The sequence below is a fragment of the Plectropomus leopardus genome, chromosome 5, assembly GCF_026936395.1.
Source record: "Plectropomus leopardus strain MGB_pleo_1.0 chromosome 5, ASM2693639v1, whole genome shotgun sequence".
In the NCBI taxonomy this organism is placed as follows: Eukaryota; Metazoa; Chordata; class Actinopteri; order Perciformes; family Serranidae; genus Plectropomus; species Plectropomus leopardus.
Window position 1 is genome coordinate 15,041,455 of NC_142180.1, and position 24,946 is coordinate 15,066,400.

At 39.2% G+C, this 24,946-nt stretch overlaps 1 protein-coding gene across 3 annotated transcripts in view; it reads left to right on the top strand.

The window, feature by feature from the left end:
* ano8b (anoctamin 8b) overlaps positions 1 to 24,946 on the top strand; it is a 52,484-nt gene that overhangs the window by 16,612 nt on the left and 10,926 nt on the right. Inside the window, exons 2-13 of one of the 3 annotated variants that reach the window (XM_042483988.2) lie at positions 9,360 to 9,470; positions 12,088 to 12,220; positions 17,372 to 17,510; positions 17,608 to 17,704; positions 17,968 to 18,084; positions 18,729 to 18,856; positions 18,955 to 19,116; positions 19,207 to 19,359; positions 19,509 to 19,635; positions 20,758 to 20,813; positions 20,918 to 20,992; positions 21,166 to 21,300. In XM_042483988.2, the coding sequence (XP_042339922.1) occupies positions 9,360 to 9,470; positions 12,088 to 12,220; positions 17,372 to 17,510; positions 17,608 to 17,704; positions 17,968 to 18,084; positions 18,729 to 18,856; positions 18,955 to 19,116; positions 19,207 to 19,359; positions 19,509 to 19,635; positions 20,758 to 20,813; positions 20,918 to 20,992; positions 21,166 to 21,300 (1,433 nt within the window). Of the gene's footprint in view, positions 1 to 6,127; positions 6,278 to 9,359; positions 9,471 to 12,087; positions 12,221 to 17,371; positions 17,511 to 17,607; positions 17,705 to 17,967; positions 18,085 to 18,728; positions 18,857 to 18,954; positions 19,117 to 19,206; positions 19,360 to 19,508; positions 19,636 to 20,757; positions 20,814 to 20,917; positions 20,993 to 21,165; positions 21,301 to 24,946 lie in introns of those variants that run through there. The other 2 variants (XM_042483990.2, XM_088077579.1) reach the window with 2 other exon arrangements.

Genomic DNA, 24,946 nt, shown 5'->3' on the forward strand with positions numbered 1-24,946 from the left:
CCAATTCTGACAGAACGAAGCATATTTACCGTGCGCCACTGAACAAAACCCATCAGGAAACATTTCTGTTAAGTGCTCAATGGTTTAAGAAAAACAATCTAAACAAGTCTGTTTTGACTTACCTCCCCCTTAACTTTAGCTGTTTGTTGACAGGCTAACCTTACATTGGTCTTCTCATGAGCTGAGCTGAATGGCCAATCAGTGTTTTTCATGTTTAAATCCGATTGGAACTGCTTTCAAACCACCTCCAAATGTGCTGTGGATTTGCAAAAATCGCATTTCATGTGATTTTTTAGTCGTTCAAACTCGCGTTCAGATGAAATGCAAAATGGATATACCAAAAATAGATTAAGGTCAGCAGTTTTAACACAGCTATAGACTTGTTTCCCTTTCTTTTACAGTTCTAAATTTAAAAGTTTCCTTTGGACTATGCTGTAGCTGTCCTGTGTCTGTTGTAATTGGGATAAATGAGATGCTAAGACTGTGTCAGCAGTATTTATTAATGGCTTAAAAAGAAGTTTGTTAATTAGCAGCAGGCCGGACTACAGTCTGATAGCAGTACAGCTTTGAAACTTACAGGAAACCAGTTTTCATTAAATGCTGTTTCAACTAGTGGCTGTCACTTGTCTTTGAAAGGAAACTTGCAGCACACTTTACTCTATGTTCTCTCAGTCCTTTTTTAGTGTTGATATTTACTGAGTGATGAGAGATCGGTTCGGTCATGTCACTGCTAATTGCAGAAATTAAACTTTTGCAAGTGCTTGGCCACCAAAGCATCTGCACCTTGTTTACTCAGGTTTGTATCACTATCACTATTTCCCTCGCCTAATTTGAAGGCATCATCTATAGGAGCTCCATGTACACGTAGATGACAAATACCTCCTGAGACAGCCTGAGTGAGAGGAAAGGCAGGAGAGCTGAGAGAGAGAGATAAAGTGAAGGCATGAAGAGAAGGATGGACTGAGAGATTTTGCCCAGGGGGGCTAAGAGAGAGGATTTGGATGAGAGGAGGAGGCAGGGATAGTAGCAACAAAAAGATATAGAGAGGAGAGAGAGAGTTCCATGTTTTGGAAGAGAGGAGCAGACTGAGGTGAAAGAAAAGAGAGGGGGAGTGCTCTGCTGCAACGGGAAGAGGGGGCTTTCATATCATCTAAAACACATCTGTGTGTGCTGCTGCCAGTGGAGAAGAAAGATGTAATGTGGAATTGGGAGTGTTTGTGTAATTGGTGCCAAAATGTATGCAGACTGTGTACCTTGCACTGAGAGGGTGCAAGGTTCTGGTGAGGTGGCTGTTGCGACAAGCAATAGAGCAAGTCAGTGTTTAGAAGTAGGAGAAAGCAGGAGGGAGGGAGAAGTGGAAGACAGAAAAAGGGACATATAGGAGAAGAGGTGGGTTATTATGATTTGCCGCTTTCCCTCAAGACATGTAGGCTGCAGATGCAGATTCCACAGCTTGATTCACATAATTTTCACAGGTAGAATGGTCTGATTTGGTATTTATTTCAGATGCATGATTTGATGACTCAGTGTGCATGGCATTGTTTCACTTCTCTGTATGTACATACTCAGAAATGTGATGTTTTTTTTGGGTCTTGTCTGTGTGTATTTTACCGCCCCTATTAACGCGTGTGTGTGTGTGTGTGTGTGTGTGTGATGAGTTGGAAACAGGTTTGAGAGCGTGCTGTCTCAGAGTAATGCTGCTTTATGATCCAGTCTGGCTGGGTGTGGACTTGTTTGCACAGGATGGCAACAAACAGAATCAGGAATGGAAAGGATTCTAATCAAGGAAATTATTGGATGTTTGAATTGGATTAGGCTCTCTGTCCCACTTACTGCTGTAATCGTTCTAATAGGGTCATTTGTTTCATTCACACACTTAGCAGATGTGACAACAGAAATGTTTTCTGCCTTCTCATTTTGTTTGCTACATTCCCTCTGAGTCTCCTTGAAGCTCAGTATCTCTGCCTTTTATTACATTATGTTTGCATCTGTCTATCTGCTTCTAGACTGGCTATATAAGAGTAGAAATGACTTGCTGCTAAGAAAATATAAATCCTGCCCTACCCTCCAGCCTCCTAGGAAATACACTCTGTTGCCAGGCATATTTAGCAAAGGCATCTTCTTCTAGAGGCGCATTTGAAAGTACAATTCCCCAGCATTACCTCAGTGCGGTAAATCTGCTCCATAGGACCAAAAAGTGAGAAAGGAAGAACATTTACTTACTAAATGATGCCAGCTGCAGGTAGGCATTAAGCCGTTAACAGCTGGTCTACGGCAGGCAACACAGGAAAAGTATTTTTTAAAATTATTTTTATGTGATGTAAACCCGAGTGGAAGTAAAAATCAATTCCATGTCTCTTGTTCTACCCACATACTTCTTTTGCGTTCTCTTTAATGCTCTGCACTGGCAACAGTAACAAAGGCATTGTGTTATTGGGCTGTCAATCCGTCCTTCTTGTGAACCCAATAACTCAAGGACACATTGATGAAATTTCTTCAACTTTGTCACAAACGTCTACTTGGACTCTAACTCTGAACAGATGAGATTTGAGTAATCAAAGGTCAAAGTTCAAGGTCACTTTGAACTCAGGTTTGTCCCATTCTCATGAATGTGATGTCTCAGGAACACCTGGAGGGAATTTCATTACATCTGGCAAAAATGTCCACTTAGACTCAATGATAAACTTAAAATTGTTCTATTGTTGGTCTACTGTCAAAGGTAAGGCTGTGACAGTAACTGAAGCATGTGACACTAGCGTGGTGATGAGGTCTTCGCCATCATCAACATACTATTTTTGAGCTGATATAACAAATTCATCTAAAAAATGAGCTACTTGGCTCTGATGCAGATTCTCTCTGTGCAGTCACAACTGTGTAGCTTTGCTTTATGTTCCACCCACAGCACTATCTGATTGATTACATGTCACAAGTAATAGCCTACCAACACTGAGGGCCGCCATGCCAAAGACAGCAAAGAACACAGACTGGAGCTGCTCCAGTTAGCATGCAGATTCTGAACTGTGCGTCAAATGTAAGACAGCAGATATTTTAATGTTATTATTTTTAAATATCAACCACCAAACTGTGGTGATACATTGTTTTTTCACCATGGTAAGAAAAAAATCCACAATGTCACAGCCCTAGTCAAAGATCACTGTGACCCCACAAAACATGTTTTTTGACCATAACTTGCCAATTATGACAAAATTCCTTACAAATGTCTTAGAGAATAAAATAATAAAGTAATGGTATTTTATATCCAAAAGGTCAAATGTAAGTTTCACTGTGACATAATAATGTTCTTTTCTGGCCAACGTCAAAACTCAGCAACAGACGGGGAGACATTTGGGAAGCTGCTGAAGTGATGACACTACAAGCCCACCTTGAAACTTTGCCTACTGTATAGATTATCTGTGCTTTCTAGCTGAAGATGTGTGTGAAACATTCACATTTTCCCAAGAATATAATACCCTTTGTTAAATTCCTTTAAATTCTTCACTACATATATTATGAGTCTGGACAGACATGGATGTAAACTGCAACTTGACTGGTTGTTGGAGGCATACAACAGTGAGGTGGTACTTCTAGTTTCCCTCACAGTAATGCTGTTTATACAATAACTGACAGGCTTTCATCAGGTAAAACAATCACCTGATCACACCTGTGACTATAGACGATTGATGGTGACTGAGCAAACATGTTACTGTCTCTTGATTGCATACTTAGTTAAACAAAAAAGGGAACTATATGTCAAGTCTAAATCCTCAACTACACTGTTTACCCAGTGACCTGATTACTATCGCTTTTACTGTACGTATTTTTGTGTCTTCTTCTTTGTGTTGACCCAAACTTTTGTTCCAACTGCTGAAAGACTGACCCAAAAACATTTACCCCTATATGACTGAGGGAAATCTTCAACGTTGGCTTCCAGTTCAGTGTTAAGACCAGTGAGTTATCAAACTTACACAGGCAGCGAAGACAGTGAATGCATCATCAGGTGTTTCCTTCAGTGTCTGTGACCTTCATTTTAGAGCTTTGACTCAGTTTCATAACTGACTTACACCCCATTAATCTGGCACTTTATATCTCAGGCTCACACATGCACACAGACAAACACTTGTGTGGAAAACACTCACACAGACACGCACACACACATTAACACCCCACAGAAATGCTTCAGAGAGCAACTCAGATGACAGAAAGACATCCTGCTTGTTACACCTGCCTGGTTGCTGTCTGATAAGCGTTAGCCCCGAAACAGCCGTCTCATTGTGAAGGCCGTGAGTAATAAGGCTTCATCTGTATCACTGCTCATCCAGGGCCAACCTGCTCAACAGTGCTCTGGTTTCTGCTACAGGGCCAAAAGGGGCTTTTTAACGCAGAACTTCTTTTATTTTGCCAACAGAAATGACTTTTGGGATCATCTTGTTATGTAATTGCTAGTATATTATTTGAGGATTACATTGTTGAGCTGTAATTAAAATATTTAGAAAACTGGGTGCTTTTTAAAAACTGTTTTAAACTTCTTACTAAACTTTAACAGTAATTTAACTGCTAAAACCAACACTTATTTACATGCATTTACACAATATCTGTGCCACCTATTTAATTAATTAAGTACAATGATGAGGTAGAACTGGTTAAAGGTCATAAGTGTCAATTGATTGCCCTTGTTAAATCAGTCAACCAAGGGGGTGATGGAGACAATGAGACACAAATGAGTTTAAAGGGGGGACAGAATAATAAATAATGGACTGACTTATAATCAAGATAGTTAGGTCCCTGATATTTTGTGTATTCAATGAATTCATGTAGCATACATGCAATAAAAATAAGTTGGGGTTTTTTTTAAGTGACAATCCATGAGAGAATTATCACCAGCTCTATGAGGTTTTTTCAGCCGCAGCAGGTCACCGTTTTTATCAGAAAGGCTCTGCTAACTCCAGCTCCAAACAGCAGACAGACGTAGGTAGAGAGCAACATAATGGAGCATGTTTGCATCTAAAGAACCAGATATTTCCTCTAGGAGATTGTGAAGACCAAAAACAGAGCTAAAAGAGAGTGAATATCAGATTATATTAATGAGATGTACAGGAACAGAATTCCAGATGATTGCTGATGTTGTTTGGATGTGTTTTAAAAATAGCGTTATCAGCAAAAATATTGCAAAATCATTGCTAATTGCCATATCAACTTAAAATTTGATAATTTGTCTGTTTCTGCTTCTCTTAAGCAGCAACAAACATTAGTGGTGATATAAATATATATGTGTTTCAAATGCAGATTTGTAATACAGTAAAAAAAAAAAAATCAACTATCCCTCATACCACTTTTTTGGATAAAAAGGATATTCAGGACAACTTCTGGCAGACACCCACAACCCTGATGCATGCGTAAAGTAAATACGATGCCACTGACAGGCAACATCAACCAACAAACATGCACTGGGTCCATTTTTGATTACAGATTTCCCTAGGTTTGAACATTGCTGGAAACATTGGAGATAATGTAAGTACACAACTCAACAAAATAACATTGGTCTAGTTGTTAGTAGACATTTGAATGCAAAAAAAGTTACAAATTTTATCTTTAAAACTTTACCTCAAATATCTGACCCTTGTTTTAATTAATGGTTACCCAGAAAAGTTGTGCTGATCATGTTGCTAAACAACCTAGTGCTCTGCTCAGCTGGCTGTGGTCTCAGGTGTGCTGCTTTCAGGGAGCTACTTCACTCAGAGTGACAAAAACCTTTTCCATGGCACTTCAGAGGTGGTTTGTTTGCATAGTCCAAAAACACATGCAGACACAAACCTGTCAGACTGGCCAAGTCTGTGCAGTGACGCCTCAATGGCCGATGTATGAATAACTGTCCATGTGTGACCGAGGAACAAACACACAAATGCACGAAAACCACCTAAACACATGCTCAAAATCAGGGCTTATAAATTGAAGCTTTGTGGAAGTGTTGAAACCAATCTGCTGGCTGTTTCAGGAGGGAGAGAGAGAGAGAGAGAGTGAGTGTGTGTGTGTGTGTGTTGCCCTCAGCGATGAATACAGGACTCATTAGAATTGCTGTCATGTCGCAGCTCTGCCTGCAGCATTTCATCTTAAGCACAGTGGAGCGGCCAGTCAGATTTCAGTATCCAGGAGCACCACTCGAGATTAAAAAGTCAGAAATACCTCACTCTGTTTCCTGTTCGGGCGGTTATGATGTTTGCAAATGTTCTTCAGAGGGGAAGAGCGGTGTGGAACCAGATTAAGTTGTCAGAACCCCTTTGTAAGTACTGAAGAGGGATCCTTTAAATAGTAATGCTACCTCTAGGTCAGTGTCTGTTAGCTGCTACTAGGGTGTAACTTTGATACGTTTTGATTTATCTTGACAGGGAATATCCCTTTCTGCAAAATAAGTTAGGTTGAATTTTAAGAGTTTGTAGACAAGTCCTTAGATTTACCAAAAGCTATTTTGCCAGCAAGCTCTCCATGTCTCTAATGGCTCTACTTCATTTTTTGTACTTTTTTTATTTATATTAAATCTTTAGGTGAAGGTGTTTTCCACAGACGACCTAGGGAACAAAAAGAACGACAAGATGGGGAGATAGGAATGCTAAAAATGGATTATAAAACAGTATATCAAAATCACAAAAAAAGTATAATAAATATTATTAACAGCAGTACTATAACTTTGCCACAGACTAAACAATAAAAACTGAGTTAAAGAAGATGCTAAAATATTAATTTCTCATTTAGTCTGGAGTAATGCAATATCTGAGGCCCAAAAAAGCTATTAAGCAAATTTACACAAATGGGTTTTGAGGCAAATATTTAAGCTGGGTTTTTTTCATTTAGGAGCAGCAAAACACAGCACTAACACATCATCACAAAATAAAATTGTCTTGGTTGATTTGTGAGCTGTGAACTGCCTATTGCCTATTAATATCTGCTTATCCAGCAGGCAGACAACATTTGCATTAATTTTGGGTCGTGCTTCTTGTCAAATTTCGCTTCTCTTTTACTGTAGCTCCGGTTTGGTCTCCACAAACTCCTGAGGGAAATATCTGGCTCTTAAAGGAACAGTTCAACCTCAAATCAAACTACATATTTTTCCTCTTACCTGTAGTGCTATTTATTCATCTCAATTGTTTTGCTATGATTTGCCGAGTGCTGGCGATATCCGGCGTAAAGATGTCTGCCTTCTCTTTAATATAACGGATGGCACTCGGCTTCTGGTGCTTTAAGCACCAACGTGTGAAGAAAAGCATATTTCTAGCTAAGCTGAGTGCCTCCTCCCTTGCATCAAGCATACCATGTCCAGCACCATCCATCCTAGCAACAGAGAGCTCCAGAGATAAAATCTCAATTAAAGAATAAATCCACTGTTGAACGGAAAGATTGTGTGGTGGTTGCCACCGGACCACCAACATCTTTTTAGCAGCAGTGCATGCAGATAACCATAGGAGCCTTTGAGTACAGTTAAAGGTCTATTTTGACTAATTATTGAGCAGCAGACATACTGGAGAACAATCACCCGTTTTTACACCCAAAGTTCCACATAGATGATTTGTAATTTGTTCCCAAAAAATTTTAACTAATGGACACTCCCACATGATATGCAAGAAAGTCCCTAACTGATTTAAATCACACAGGGTACAATTTGAAGAAATAGAAATATTCATTATATATCGTTGCTTTGGGGTCACATATGTTTTGTAAATAAAATTGAGATTTGTTAATTTATGATTTAAGCTTTGTGAAGAACAGGATACATTTCACCGAACTCTAGTCCAATCTATTGATGATTCGAAGCAGATTTTATTCCAACTCATCGGAGGTTGTGTGTGTGTTCTAACAAAGCACTATAGATTACTGAGACCTGTCCTTTAGGTAATTCTAATCATTTCTAACCTAACCTAATTACATGTAATAATTTGCCCCATTGGTTATATAAAAATATTGATTAGGGCAGCTGTAATAGCAGGACCTATGCCAGCACACTACATGTTGGAGCAGCGCTTACTGTGAAAGTAGCCTACTGTAAACACAAAAAGCAAATATAGTCTTTAGAAAATACCACGAGGCTTGTTTCTGGGAAGACACTCTGTGTGTCCCTCTGTTCCAGGAATGAGAGGGACACACCAAGCAGCAGCACAATGACGTTTTTATGTGACAGGTGTTTATTGGATCCACAGAACAGTAAGAGCTACAGTGTGATTTAAAGCGTCATGCTCTTGGTGGTGATATCATGGTTAAATTTACAGCCTGCTATGACCTTGACCTTTGTAAGAGTGCATGTGTGTGCATTCACTTTTGTAACCATGAGAGCAAAATAGTTGGATAGGATGTACGTGTTTAAGATGATATGCAGCTTTCATATTTTGGCTTTCAAATACATAAGGATAAGCAAATAATCTTGGATAAATGTTGCAATACTAAACTTGCCTGTGTGTAATCTCTGGAAAGTGCCCCACTTCTCTGACACTCCATGCCTCAGTGATCATGGTGTTGTTGGACGGGCATTCTCACCAGGCTGCTGTCATTATTATTCAGGACCCGGGAAATAATTTTCACAAACTGTCCTCTGACAACTGAGCAGTGACTGGGGTTAAACTGGTTACAGAGTCGCTTGGCACTGCTGGCCATCTGATGAATATATCAGTGGGAATATGAGAATCTAGTGGGTCAATGACAGATAAATGAGGTGCCAAAGATAAGTTTCATTTGAGACTGGACTCAAAAATTGCTGTTAATCTAAAACTGTTTCCAAGATGAAACAGTGTCTGTTCAGCCTAGAAGAAATATATATGGTGTGATATTTTCCTTTAAAAAATGCTGCATTAAAGGCGACTGTGTTGTGATGTGACATAACTGTTTGGCTGCAGGAGAGCTATTTGTGGTGCACTGGTAACTTCAGGGATAGAGATAAGGTAACCCCAAAATCTCTACATACCGTGTTCTTTTATTATGCAACGCCGATGTGGGTGTCCACGACACTTAGGACATACGACAAGAGTGAAAGATAGCCGCACGTCCACGTGTTGAGTTGACTGAAAGGAGTGTCTGTGTGCGTATGGAACAATTCAGAGAGTGTGGACAATGTGTGGCCTCTGGTCTTGGCAGGGCAGGATGAGCTCTGTCAGTCTCATGTTGTGAGGCAAAGGGGCAGCGTGACATTTAAATCGTTCCCGTCAAGAAGGTCCATTTTTTTGTGTGTCTGTGTGTGTGTTGGGGCAGCAGGGTAAGAGTTTTGGAGGGGGGTTGCCGAGAATGTTAGAAATGTCATTGCTCCTTACACTGTTTCACTTTGAAAAGGTGACTGTCTCTCTCTCTTCCTGTCCCCCTCTGTCTGTCTGTCTGTCTCTCAGATAAGTTGTTTGGAAAGCGGCTGCTGCAGGCTGGGAGACACATCATGTCTCATAAGTCTTGGATGAAGACGGTGCCCACGGAGAACTGTGACGTCCTCATGACATTTGCAGGTCAGGTGCTCACACATGCTTACGTTTGTAGTTCTATTTTTGTGAGGAACCTCGTTGACATAATGCAACGCTTACCTTAAAGCAATACTTCACCCACAAAATTATCATTTATTTATCAATTAACCACCTTTTCAGTCACCACGTTTTACTTTGAAATCCTGAAGAAAACTGTTTTTCTTTCATGGAAAACAAAGAACCCAAAAATAGAGAAAAATGGACTGAAGTCATGGGAGACCAAGTTTAACAACAGCAAAACCATATCAGAACTATTGATTACAGAACTCAACACAATTCGTGCAGTGTAATCCAAGTCTCATTTATCTAGCCATATGATCAGTACTTCCCAAACACATGCATTTCCACTGAGGGTTATTATTTAAAAAAACTTTCGGTTAAACAGTTTAACTCACAGATGAATAATGTGCCTGAGCAAGCAGGTAAGTTTGAGGTCAACTTTCTAGCTGAAGATGTGTGTGAAACATTCACATTTTCCCAAGAATATAATACCCTTTGTTAAATTCCTTTAAATTCTTCACTACATATATTATGAGTCTGGACAGACATGGATGTAAACTGCAACTTGACTGGTTGTTGGAGGCATACAACAGTGCGGTGGTACTTCTAGTTTCCCTCACAGTAATGCTGTTTATACAATAACTGACAGGCTTTCATCAGGTAAAACAATCACCTGATCACACCTGTGACTATAGACGATTGATGGTGACTGAGCAAACATGTTACTGTCTCTTGATTGCATACTTAGTTAAACAAAAAAGGGAACTATATGTCAAGTCTAAATCCTCAACTACACTGTTTACCCAGTGACCTGATTACTATCTCTTTTACTGTACGTATTTTTGTGTCTTCTTCTTTGTGTTGACCCAAACTTTTGTTCCAACTGCTAAAAGACTGACCCAAAAACATTAACCCCTATATGACTGAGGGAAATCTTCAACGTCTGAACTGAAGTCATGGGAGACCAAGTTTAACAACAGCAAAACCATATCAGAACTATTGATTACAGAACAATTTGTGCAGTGTAATCCAAGTCTCATTTATCTAGTCATATGATCAGTACTTCCCAAACACATGCATTTCCACTGAGGGTTATTATTTAAAAAAACTTTCGGTTAAACAGTTTAACTCACAGATGAATAATGTGCCTGAGCAAGCAGGTAAGTTTGAAGTCAACGGTGCGCAATGAAATACATGAGCACAGTTAAAATGAACACACTTGCGCAACCGTTTAAATGCTATGGTGTTTTAGTTAAAATCAATGATTATGGCAAGTACTAAGCATAGGACTCGATATATATGAGACTTGGATTATAGTGCATTAGTTGTGTAAGAGTTTGTAAACTGATGTTTTGATATAGTTTTGCTGTTTTTGAATGCGGCTCCCTTTTACTCAAATTCATAAGAAGTTTTTGGTTTTCTGATTCTTGTTCAGTGTGGAGGCATACAAGTAAAAAACAACAGATGTCTTCACAAAGTCAATGTAACACAAGGAGAGGAATTGATATACCAGTGACCATTTTGTTTGTGAAATATTCCTGACCTTCACCATCTCAACAACATGCCTCAGGTCAACCCTCACCTATAGGTATGGGCAACTAACAGATATTTATCATTTTCCCAAAGTAATAAATTCAGATTGTTTGTTTTGTACAATTAACTGTGCAAAACAAAAAAAGATATTCAATATACTATCATATGAGACAAAGAAAAGCAGCAAATCCTCACTTTTGAGAACCTGGAACCAGAAAATGTTTGGTATTTTTGCTTAAAAAGGTGACTCAAACAGTTTATACATTATACAAAATAACTGCCAAATAATCTTCTGTCTAATCAGCTAATAATTTCATATCTACTAAACCATAACACCAAGTCTTAACCCTCAAATGGCCCTTTGAAAGAGTAAGGATGGACTGTAATGTCCTAACTTTACAGTGTCTTCATTTTAAAGATCCAGATACTGGTCCTCACATATATAAAAGTACAAGAGCACACACATTTTCATTATGTGATAACAAAAATTTTATTTCATTTAATTTTATTTCAACGCACCAGCTTTCACTGCCGCTCCAAAAAAAAAAAATTCAAAATGTGATTTTAATCCATAATTTAATTCTGAAATAGTGCTATAAATACCAAGCTGTAAATTTATGCTGATATTCTCCAGGAAAGGAAGAAAACAATTTTCTTTTATTCCTTTTTGTTCATCCCATTTCAATTCATTTTAGACTATTATTTGCCTTTTAAAGAACACAGAGATCCCAGCCTACCACTGAGCAGCAGAGAATAGTCTCTGAAACAGCAGGAATCAATACAGTTACATACTGCTGATAGTAAAGATGAGGTTCGTGACTGTTACATTGATCATTCTACCTCATTTAACTTTCTAAGCCATAGCCTGAAGGTCGAAGAAACCTTTTTATGACCAACTAAGAAAGCAGAGAAGAGTCATTCTCAAGTGTTTGTTAGTACGACTCTTAACCTCCAGCTGCTGCTCAGCAATAAATAGTATAAGACTGTGGGAGTACTCCCGGCAGCTCCGTGTACAGTGATGCGTGGGTACAGTTGAAAATGTATTTCTGTTTTTCATTTCCTGCCACAGACACTACAGATGACCACACGTTGCTATGGCTACTGAACCACATCCGGCTGGGAATCCCAGAGCTCATCATCCAAATACGACATCACAAGCACACACGAGTCTACGCATTCTTTGTCACTGCTACATATGAAAAGTAAGGACTATCATAAAGGTTGTCTATTGTTAGCAACGCATTTTTGTAGGAGTGTATTTAGTCATTCATTTCGTGTGTGTATTGACAGCATGGATTTATCTGAAGAAAATTTTCATTATTGATAATTTCTTTTGTCTATAAAATGCCACAAAACAGAGAAAGCAGAAAATATTCATATTGGACAAGCCGGAACAAGTTTGTTTGTAATTTCTACCTGATAAATGACTCAAAACAATGATTAATTAGCCAAAATTGTCACCAGTTAATTTTCTGTCGACAGACTAATTTGCCAAATAGTTTTGACCTCCATTTGACAGCCAAGGGTCACTGGCATGTACTGACTCTCATTTAAAGGTTTAGTGTGCAAGATTTAATGGGATTTAGGGGGATTTAGTGGCATCTAGCTGTGAAGACTACAGATTGCTAACATCTGAAACTTCTTCTAATTAGAATTACTTCAGAGTTCACTGTTCAGGAGGTTTTTTACCAGGAGCAAAATTATTCACAGAGGTTTCTTCCTCTGTAAAACAAATGGACCGGGTAATTTAAACAGGTAAAAACACTAAATAAAGCTATTTCATGTTACAAATCACAGTTTCTGTTCAGCTTGTTGCAGAGGGGCTGTTTGCCTAGCACATGCTAATACATGATGAAACAGTACACGTTAAAAATCAATGTGTTCCGATGCTGTTCGGCTCAGCTCTTACTGCAGTTAACAAACTCGGCCTAAAGCTCACTATTTGACAAATTATTTATTTCTTTAATCTCTACAAAAACTTCCAACTTGGCTTCTGTTCTTTCATATTTCGCATACAGATATGCACACATTGCATATGTGTCTCCTCCAATGCTGAATTGAAACCTACACCCTCGGATATGAGAGTGGTACATCGGTCCTCTCATCAAACTCTTGGCAAGAATGTAAATGAATACCGTGTTTCCCTAATTTCATATTATTACTTCAAGATCTATTGAATTTTACCACATTTATGAAGATACTTTCTTTAACTGAACAATTTTCCAACTTTGCTGAGGAACAAATCTGTATACACGCCTTCTGTGTAATTTCATTCTTGCTGTCATGTTACAGGTACAGAGTGCTGTTACTGTTCTTGTTATTGTAGCTGTGTGAATTAGTCACTGTAGAAAGAAAACAGACAAGAAAACACCGCAGTGACTTTCTCGACAGAGACAGGAAATGAACAAACTGCCAGATGAATAATACAGTATATATCACTGCTTCCTCTGGTAGTTTGAGGTTTAGTTTATTTAGTTATTTTTAAAGCAACTGGAGTTGGGATGTTAATGACAAAAATATCCCTGCAGTTCTGTGCTGGTGTAAAATTGTCCCTTCATTTACTGTGGTATTATATTTAGCTGCAGCTATAGTAGGCACAGCAGTTTAGCTCATACACAGCGAATCATTAGTGATGCCTGGTTTCCTGTATCAGCACCGCTGCTCTGCCTCTGGCTGCAGGTTATTTAAAGTTTCGCAGATGGTTGTAGTCAGACTAAACAGTATAGATTGTATTCGCTCTGATTACACTGCACAGACAAAGTCTCTTGCTTTGAAAATATCTTTAGGGCAGTTGGGAATAAGTACAGGGTCATTTGAGAAATATAATCCAGGAGATCAGGGTGGCACTCGCTGTTCCATACTGCATTTCACCTCTTGACAAATGGAGAGTCCTTTTGCTGACTGTGCATTTGACAACGAGCTCCTCGAAAAAAAAGAAAAACCCTCAGAGTCTCAACCAAACCTTTTACCGATGAATGGAATGGGAATAGACAGATGGCCGTGAGTAATGAAGAAAGAGAGCCTGATAGAGACAGATGCAAAGAGAGAACAAGAGAAACAGAGAAGGGAGTGAAGCAGAAAGACAAAGAGAAAACAACAGGGAGGTTAATGTAGTAGGAGGATGGAGAGAGTGCTTTCTGAATGTGTGCCAGTGGGTTTTAGATGAAATGCTCAAGGAAAATGATTGCTGTGTGACATGAAGTGCACTCTCCTCTCTCTGCACACGTACCTGCTGTTAGATACATTGACCTACATTTCATGTGATAGAAGTAATAACCCAGAAAGTATCTCATCCTCTCAAACTAACCTTGAACAGTCATTCTCTTTACATATTAAAGCGGTGAGAATTTTCCTTTCATCTCCTCCTATGTGAGAACATTTGCTGAGAGCTCCTGGCGTGCTTTTTGTCAACTTTGCTTGTTTTATATCATTCTGTCAACTGAAATGGCACTGCTCTTTCTGCTTCGTGTTTGAGTTTAAAGAGAGGGGTTACCAGTGTAAAAAAATCTGGTTAGGAGATCAAAACAGCTGGGGTCACAGATTCGGTGCTGTTATTTGTGCTTTTTTTTTTTTTTTTTTTAGAAAATCTACATTTATAACTTGGAAAGCAATTTAAGCATAAAGTAGGGTTGTAAAAAAAGACATAAACACACTTAAGTATCATGATATTTTGTTTTGTGAAAGGGTATTGATTTTTAAAAATAATATCTTTTTTTTTTTTAACTGTTTACAGTTTTCAGGTCAGGTGTATGCAGGGGTGTTTCTGGGATTTGACGACCTCTGTTTTTGGGAGGGGGGGACATCCTTCCCTGGCACAGTTATCAATAAACAAGCTCTATCTAGATGTTTTTTTAATAAACTATGGTACCTTGTTTACATTAACAGTATAAAAAAATCCCCAATCTATTTCACTTTAACTTTATTGTGGTCTTAAAATGGTTGGGGAGACTACCTGGCATCCTATCACGGACTAGATTTGGCCTGCAGGCTATAGATTGAGTAACACTCGCCTAAAGAATCCTGCAAGCACATTTTTTCTGATATAGGCAAATGTTAAGTCCTTTACCAAGACTGCACAAAAAGTAGTGCTATGATGTTGCATGTTGCAGGGCTTTTAATAAATACAAATACAGATTTTGCTGTTCTGATGGCGCTTTGTTCTTTTCACTATGACAGTTTTTCTAAAATTTAGCTTTGAAAGACACAACAACCCTGGCAGAAAGTGCAATTGATGCAATTAACATACTCAGTGAGACGTACAGTAAATGTCCTCCTCCTCCTCTTTTCATAGCTGACATACCAACCATTACTCATTTCACAGCTCTGACTGGGCAATTTTATAGCATGCTGTCCTGTTCTGCTGAGCTTCTACATTACGTCTGATAGATATTTGCTATATTAGCATAAACCGTACGTGCAGTGCTCTCCCTCAGCAGTATTCTGTTCTTATACAAGGTTAGCTTCGTCCACGCATTCCCTTTGACTATGTCTCTAAATTAAGACTCCTTGTATTTGGGAGAAAGAGTGTAAAAGGCGATAATGTTTCTGATTAATTAAAAGGGGGGATTCTCATCAGGATTCCTGGCAGCAGCAGGAGCTGCGCACCTCTGAAAGGCCTTGCAGTCATTGGCTTCGATTACTAAACAGTTGGTTTAAATAGATACAGCCCTTTTTTTCTTAGACAAGGACCTTTATTGTGATGATGCTGCACAGTAAGCAGTATTCAGCGGTGATACAGAAGCTTACACCTCACATTACTGCTGTAATCCATCATGGTGCTGAGCGTACTTCACTGGACTGCTCTGCAAAGTGCCCGGATGGATGATGGATGGATGTTACAGGCCCACCTACGCTGTGCTCCTGTATGTGTGTGTATAAACTATAGATACATGTACATGTGACAAGCAGAGGTGAGCTGCCTGCCTGGAGGGAACAGAGGGCGTAGTGCTGCATTGTTACTACAATTTCAGCACAAAGCCGTCGGGAAGGACAGAAGGAAGAGGAGAAGGGGATGATGGGATAAAGGAAGGGGGGGGGCAAAGGAGAGGACTGGGAGATAAAAGGATGAAGAGAGAAAGGTGGCTGGAAAGAGGAGGGGAGAGTAGACAGAGTGGAAAGGAGGAGGAGGGAGAAAGAGTGGAGACGTGGAGGAAGGGCTGATGGGAAATGAGATGATGAGAGAGATTGATGAGGTTAAAGCATTAGAGGAGAGTTCACATGACTTTAACACTATGAAGGACAATCCATCTCTGCTAATGTTATTGTTTGCGGTTGTTTTTTGTAATCCCATTAAAAAACTTGCCAAATTCACTGTGGTCATTTCCAGTAAAATGTTTGTTTATGCAGCCTAAATGGAGTTTCGTTGAAATTTGTTGAGCTATCCACAATAGGACTGCAACTAAGTATCATTTTCATTATTGTTTCATCTTTTTGCATTCTGTCAACTGTCCAAAAATTGTGAAAGATGACAATTTTCTAGAGCAAAAAAGTTTAATCTTCCAATTGCTTGTAACAGTTCAAGAGCCAAAAGGATTTAATTAATTGTGATTTACAACAGAGAAAAGGAGCAAATCCTACAGTTACGCAGCTGGACCTACAGAAGATCTGGCATTTTTGCTGAATAAATTACTTAATCAATTAGCAAATTATTGTTGATAAAAAAGAACATTATAAAGGAAATGTCAGGTTTTTCAGATCCTGACGCTTGGTGAGCTTCTGTCACCCTAGTTGCTGTGGTATGTCCTGCACAGCTGGACCTCATTGACCGTTTTCAGCTTTATTTCTGCCAGTTTGGCATGTTGAATTCGTGTCCGTGACGCCACAGCACATTGGAAAATGGAATCACTCTGATTGGCTGTTCAGGTCAGAGCGCAAGAAGTGAAACAGAAGTAAGGAACGTGAAAAACGAGCTAAAGCAAGAGGGAGTAAAATCGAACAAACTGGTTTTATAAGGTCCGATTGTTTTTCTTTAGCCACTGAGATCTTTAGCAGAAATGTTTCCTGATGGTTTGTGTTATTGTCACTGGTGCAGGGTAAATATCTTTGCTTTGGCAATTACCTAATTCCACCATGTGTTGTTATGGCGAGTATTTCCATTCGCGCATGCATATAATGTACGTACTGGTTGGTCGTTGATTGTAGTCTTTGCAGTGTGTTCAGGTTCACACATGCATCAGTCTGCTTTGTGGCTTTGATGTTGGTTTGGTGCGTGTGGATCTTTAGGTACGCGTCCCTCATTGTGAAAGAACAAGGTTATTAAAAATTAAACGTTTTGCACCAACGTTCAACAATCATACTGCGAGAAGACGATATAATACTCTGTTAGGCACATTATACTCTTTGTGGTCCTTCAGTTTGTTGCGAGGTGCTGAGGAGATGGGACTGAGGAAAGCGGTGAAGCCCGAGTTTGGTGGAGGAACACGAAATTTCTCCTGTGAGGAGGACTACATCTACGAGAACATCGAGAGCGAGCTGTGTTTCTTTACTTCACAGGTCAGTGTCAGCGCGCACACAATCACACACATATGCATGTAAACCTGCTGTTGTGGCATCACCTGATTTTACTTTCCCCTCCTCATGTTCGCTGCAGGAGAGGCAGAGCATCATTAAATACTGGCTGGACAATCTACGTGCCAAACATGGGGAGGTGCTCCATAATATCAACTTTCTGGAGGGCCAGCCAATCAGTAAGCTGCATCATTTATAGGCATGGTGTTGCTAAACGGGCTGTGATATTTGTCTTCATTAAAGAGAAGGCAGTTCTTTGGCAGGCTTTGGAAATAATCCCTCAGTTGCTTTGGGTTTAAAATTATTAGAGGCTTAATTGTGATGGATTTGATGGTTTACTGTAGCAGATAGTTTATCATCTCCTATGTTTCTATGTTCCTATCTCTCCCAAATTTAAAGTACAGAAATTTTAACTTACTTTTTGCTTTTTTTTTCTCTGCAGTCCCAGAGCTGAGTGCGCGAGGTGTGATCCAGCAGGTATTTCCTCTCCATGAGCAGAGGATCCTCAGTCAGCTGATGAAGTCTTGGGTTCAGGCGGTTTGTGAAAAACAGCCCCTAGGTCAGTGGAAGAATAGAATTACATAGATATCTGTATACATAACACAAAAGTAACACCACAAGAAAGCAAAGTTAACATAGTTAACTAAAACAAAACATTTCAGTGAACTGAAAAAAAAAAAATCAAAACTAGACTTCGGAAATAAAATCTACTGGAAACAATATTGTGGATAAGAGGAATAAATTAACACAGAAATATATGGGAAACACGTTCAATTTTTTGACGGGTTAAGTTATTAGTTACCTTGTGGATTCATAATGTTAATGCAAAATATAAATCAACTGATACATGATAAGATATTGTCATATGTTAAGGTAGCCAGCTGTAAATAAAATAATTAAAATGAGTTCCACCTTTGCCAGCTGCAACATTTAGGTGATGAAGACATATTTTCATCAGTAATTACAATCCAGTCATGTTTGTATTATTGTGAAACTGGCCATTCTGCACAGAGAGTACTTTTACTTTTTGTACTTTAAGTATATTTTGATGCTAATACTTTTGTACTTCAGTACATTTACTTGGAAAAGAGTATTTCTGCAAGGTGGTATTGCTACTTTTACTTAAATACTTCTTCCATCGCTGTCTAACAGTCATTATAACTGTGTCATATTATCCTTCTTCTTCACTGTTATTTTTTACAGATGACATCTGTGACTACTTTGGCGTGAAGATTGCCATGTATTTTGCCTGGCTGGGATTTTACACCACTTCTATGTTATATCCTGCTGTGATCGGCTTCGTGCTGTGGATGCTCACTGAGTCAGATCAGGTGAAGAGAGAAGCTGTTATAGCCTAGAACAACTTAAATCACGCAGTTGAGAAAATGGTCATCATAGTCTGGCCGTTTGTGTTTTTGGTATGTTTCAGACGAGCCGTGACATCTGCTGCGTGGTGTTTGCACTGTTCAACGTGGTGTGGGCCACTCTGTTTCTGGAGCGGTGGAAGAGGAGGGGGGCTGAGCTGGCATTCAAGTGGGGAACACTGGATACGCCGTCTGAATCCCTGGAGGAACCGCGGCCTCAGTTCCGAGTGAGAGAAACAAAAACCCTCATTCCTTCCATCTTCTTCTCTTCTCTCTTCTTTCGGGCCCTTTCATGCTCTTTCTCTCTCTCTTGGCAGGGAGTAAAGCGCTGCAGTCCCATAACAGGATGTGAGGAGTTTTACTACCCTCCGTGGCGGAGGCGTGTATTCAGGTGGCTGGTCAGCCTGCCCATCTGTCTCCTCTGTCTCTGCTTTGTCTTCCTGGTCATGCTCATCTGCTTTGAGCTGCAGGTCAGTCATCTGTCAGCATCTATGTTTTAGATCCGCTTGTATAAATGTCGCAATAATAGTTTTGGATAAAAATGATGCAGCAAGCCTGATAAGCGTCAACATTTTTTGATGGCTGTGACAAGTAAAGAGCCGTGATTGTGTCTCTGCAGGAGTTTGTGATGGGGATCAAGGAAATGCCTCGGTTAGCTCGCTTCATCCCCAAAATCATGCTGGCTATCACTGTGACTGCATGTGACGAGGTGTACAGGAAAATCGCCTGCTGGCTCAATGACATGGGTGAGAGTCCATCTTCCAGATTTTTCTGATCTACATTCACGCCGCGAGCAGAGCGTCAAATAAAAATGCTTCTTCTAACATTCTTTAACACTCCTCTTTGATTTTTAGTATTGTTTTTTACCTTTATTTTACCAGGAATATTCCCATTGAGATCCAACATCTCCTCTGGTAGGGAGTCAAAACAGCAGCCTAAAAATGGGCATACACTGCACGAGTTCAGCCTGTTTTTAGAAATGTTGTTGTTTAATTCCAACTCCCACTGTATGAGGAAGTCATCTCTGTTGTAAAACCAAAGCTCAAGATTTATGTGCAGACAACGTGTGGTCCAATTTTCAAACCACAACCTGAGTGCTTGCACTGTACTTGTAAACTGGAAAATAAAACAGCCTGTCGGTCTCTGTGGACTGTCCTGACTAGCAATGATTGTAAATAAAGACAAAGATTTACAAGCTCCAGGACTGCGGACAGGCAGAAGTTTGTTTGCTAGTTTGGAACGAGTCACAATAATATCAAGACAGACATCCCAAAAAAACCCATAAAAGTCCATTTTTGCAAAAAACAGTCAGTCCTGGTTTTGATTCCCTTCCTTCTCTGGATCCACCGCCCCTCTCTCTTTCTCTCGATCTCTCACACAGAAGTTAGAACGTAAGCAACACCAACAAACTAGCTGTACAATTGATCGAGTGCTAAAAAAACGGCTGGCCAAAATAGCTGACATGTCAAAAATTCATCCAGACATCCAACAGCTGGTGGCAGCAGTTGGTCGGTCCTCGCCTCCCTGTTTACGCTGCAAGGGAAACGACTTTCCACAAAGCTGAAATTCTGTCAGATTATGAGTTGTGCGGCTCAAAACTTGGGTCAGAAATTGGCTCAAATCATATAGTGTATGCCCAGTTTAAAGTCTGATATACAAAAAAACTAAAAACAAAACAGCAAAAAGTTAAAACAAGCAGCACAAAAAAAATTACATACAAGAAACATGCAACAGACTTGCAACACAAAACCAATTTACAGAAAACCAAAATACCGTGAAAGCTGTAATTAGCTGAATTACAATTTTACAGTACAGTGTATTACATTTTTTATACAGGATAAGGGATGATTTGTCTTGTTTTTCTACAGAAAACTATAGACTCCAGAGTGCCTATGAGAAAAATCTCATCATCAAAATGGTTCTTGTGAGTTGCTTTTCATTACATCTTATCTAAGTAATTTAATGTCTCTTTTTTTTAAACAGTCCTTTCTGCGCAACTTTTCCTTAATAGCATTTTTTCTCTTGCAGTTTCAGTTTGTAAATTCTTATCTCAGCCTTTTTTACATTGGATTCTACCTCAAAGACATGGAGCGTCTGAAAGAGGTAAGCAACACCCCAGCTCTAATGCTCCTCCGTCACGCATTAGCTCCAGTAATTCATTTGGCCTCCAACGTCTGTCGTTCTCCCATCCTTAAATGCTTGCTCTCTCTGCTTACATGCATTGATTTCCATAACCATCCATCCACACATCTCATCCATTTGTCCATCTGTGGAAGATGCTGCTGGTGTTGTCTCTGTTAAGGAGTCTGCAGCGGCAGGTCCGGGTCAATGTGCTGCCCTCCCTCTTCCTCAAGATCCAGATGCTTGTGGTCTCTGTTCCCTGGTTCTTCAGGGCTTTACTCAGGTCCAAAGTATGCTCCCTGTACATCCACTGTCTGGGCGAGAGGTCAAAGGTCCATTTTTGACCGACTGTGTGTTTGTTTTGATTGTGCTTGTCTGGTGAAAACCTAGCAAAAAAATTCAAAATCTATTTTATGTTTTTGTTAAGTTTCGGAGACACGTGGCTTTCACCAGACAGAGACAGATGAGCGGTTTCATGTGGTGGAGAATTTAAAATGTAGACAGAAGATGATGTTTCAATGATTGGTGTTTTTATTTCTGGCTCATCAAGTCAGAAATGGTGCCTCTTCACCTGCATCTATGAGCATCATTCCTGGTTTCAATAGTTGTGTGGTTTTGCCGTTTTATTTCTCAACATGGGGATGTGGAGTCAATGTGGATTCTTATATTGGCCATTTCCTTCCATGCAGTTAGTGTGAATTGTTTTTCCGATACAACTCTCACCACTCGTACCTCAATTTCTCACTCCGTCTGTCAGTTTCTGTTACAATCTCAGCCGGAGTGCCACCTCATTGAGCTTGTCATATTTTGTCAACATCACCTGACTTTATTTGTTTTCCCATTTATGATTACAAGCCAGTACAGACGAACTTCTGCAAATATTGGTCACACTATATTTACTTTTGTGCCAAGACAATCATTCAACCCACAACTTCATTACAACACACGTAAAATAACATTAAATAATATGTTTTAATTAATTTTCATACGGTAGTGAAATGAATAGAAAAAATGGCGAAAACATGCAAAAACCTTTAAGTGTCTGAAATGAAAACCATCTGGTGTTGTCAGCTTGATTCTGCCAGTGTCTGACTCTGACGGATCTGTGCAGACTGTTCACGTAGGTAACAGTGGAAGAACAGTATCTCATTTTCTGCATTTCTGAGGTCTCCCATCATTGACTGAAAATAACATTCTGTCCATGTTCTTGTCAGGAAGTCTTTGTGGCTTTGTGTTTGCATTCTGTGCTGCAGCTAGCGGCTACAAGATATTGTGCATCAGCATTATTTGACTTGGAAACAATTGCATTTAGATAAAAACCAATAGCAGATTGAGATGCTGCAATTCTTAGCATGAGTTTCTCTGGTTGTATAATATTAAAAGGCTGAAGACATGCTCCCTGCTTGGTTTAGAGTGTTTTAAAGTATAATTCTGATTTCTTACAACTTGAGTTTAATTTTAATAGTTTGGGCCAATATTTCAAGACATTTTGAAAATAAGCTATCCTACTTGCTGAGATCAAGGAAATTATGACTATTTATAGATTTTATAGTTTTCTTGGCTGAGATCTGAAAACAAAGTAACATTACTGCAGTAAAGTTTGATAGATCAGGAAACGAGCAGTAAGGCTGGGGCTGGCTAATACATAGATATAGATGTGTCTATGTGGCAATGTCATAGACTTTAACAGGGCAATACCAGGAAAGTATTTTCGCTGAGTGGTGCTGCGCAGCATAAATATAAGCGAATGATTATGTTTGTGCAACCAGGCAGCTGCAGATCACTGTTCAAAGCCAGCAAATAAACAAACATGTAAAAGAGATATCTGCGGCTTTTACAACGGAGACTATGCTACCAGTACCGGATGTTTTTAGCGAAACGTCGGCCGCACCTGTGCCCCCTAAAGTGGGTATTTTAGGCCAAAACATGATTTCCTCCTGCACATAACCAAGTGATTTTTGAGCATAGCATAACCACAAGTTAACCACAATATTATTAAAACGTAAAGTATCAAAATACCTAATAATGTAACATATTCTGAAGGATTGCAGATACATACAAATAAACATTCTCGCATTTAGCTTGATAAGCTACAGGAAAACTGCACAGACATCATGTTACTTACATCAGTGGCTCCATTAGTCCAAAGAAAACACCCTTCCTCGCCTTAAGACACAATTTCTTTGTAGACTGGATGAGCCAAAATGTCTGATATTTCCTTTTGAACTGTGTCGGTGTCGGACATCCACTTGTCTGTCCACTGAAGCCACTCACGTCCCCTTGGGTTACATCGTTCACACCATTATTAGCTGCTTGAAAACCAGCTGCATCCCAGCGTTTTTGCCCCTGCAGTGGAAGTCCCTCGTGTCCAACATGTTCACTGATTTAAAGAGCAGCGTCAAAGTTTCTGGTCTTTCTTCGCCTGGTCAGTCTGTGCACGCTGAGGAGCCCCCGCTTCCGTTAGCCTCTCACGAAGTCTAGCTAGCTGCACCCTGAGCTAACCCTGACCTTTGCGCTTTGACCTGACGTAATGACGTCACGCCAGAGAAGAGAGGGGTTCATTTAATTCGCACATTTTAAATGTCTTTTTGCATATATCTTTTTACCAGCACCTTATACTGTAAAAAAAAAAAATATATATATTAGAAGTTATGAAAAAAATAGCCAACTATAAACAGCCTGCATTGTTACATTGTCAGTCGGGGGTGCTGCATGACAATATATCGATATTATAACCTATTCAAATCTTAATATGAGATAAGAATTTTTTTTTATTTTTGGATATTGTAATATTGTATTAAGTAAGTATTGGCTTGGTTTTGAAATCGGTATTTCAGTTTTTTAAAAAAAAAACCTAAACTAACTAAAAACTAAAATTTTGAACTTACCAAAATGTTCTATCTGTTCAATTATTTGCCTTTACCTACTTCTTCATTAATAGTTGTTAATGAAAAATCCCATTGAGTAAATATTCTGGATAGCACTGATAGCACTGATGAACCCTGCAATATTGTCGCATTATCAATATCGAGGTTTTTGTTCAAAAATATCATAATATTATCATAAATAATATATGATAAAGAATAAGCAATTTGATTTTCAACATAGGCCAATTGCCCAGCCTAAAGTTAGACAGTCACAGAGGTTATAGAAATCAACAGCTCTTTATTTGGACATAAAAAATAGAATCAGCCTCCTCAAAATTGTGGGAATAATTCTTTATTGCACAACAAAAAGTAAGTTTGATTATAGTAGGCCTAATATTACCCTTTATTTATTTATATACTTTTTTTTCAAATATTACCCTTTATTTATTTATATACTTTTTTCGAAAAAAAGTAAGTTTTGCTATCCTGAGGGCATGTTTAGAACCTGTATGATGGTCTGACTGCTTAAGTTACTTGCCCTGTTGGACCTCTCTTTAATGATGACACTGTGATCTCACATCCGTGATTAACTTGTTGAGTACACTGTACAGGAATATAGTAACAAAGTCTAAATCAAGTTGTGACAAACCTGAATTATCCTTAAAGTCAGGACAATTTGTACTTGCTGTTGCATATGATTTGGATTTGTTTGGTGTGTTTGGTATGAGTATTACTGAAAGGCCTCAAGTGTTCAACAGTCTTTGGCCTCTGAACATCATTGAAATGTTTCGATGATCATAAAGTGCACATCCACAGTGGATCACATGGTTTGGAAAACTGCGGCTGCACTGCTCCTTGTTGGTTCTTTCAAACACTTTGGACCCCAGTCAGTGACAGATGCTGTTTTTAATTTATAAAGAGCTGTTCAGCAACAGTTTTCTGCCTTGTTTATTTTGCTTGATGATAAAGTCTGCATACATCATTGTGTTGTGATTGATTTGTGCATTTGTTCCATGAGGGTTTATCCCACTGCTTTCTCAGCCTGTTACTATGCCTCCTTCCATCTTGC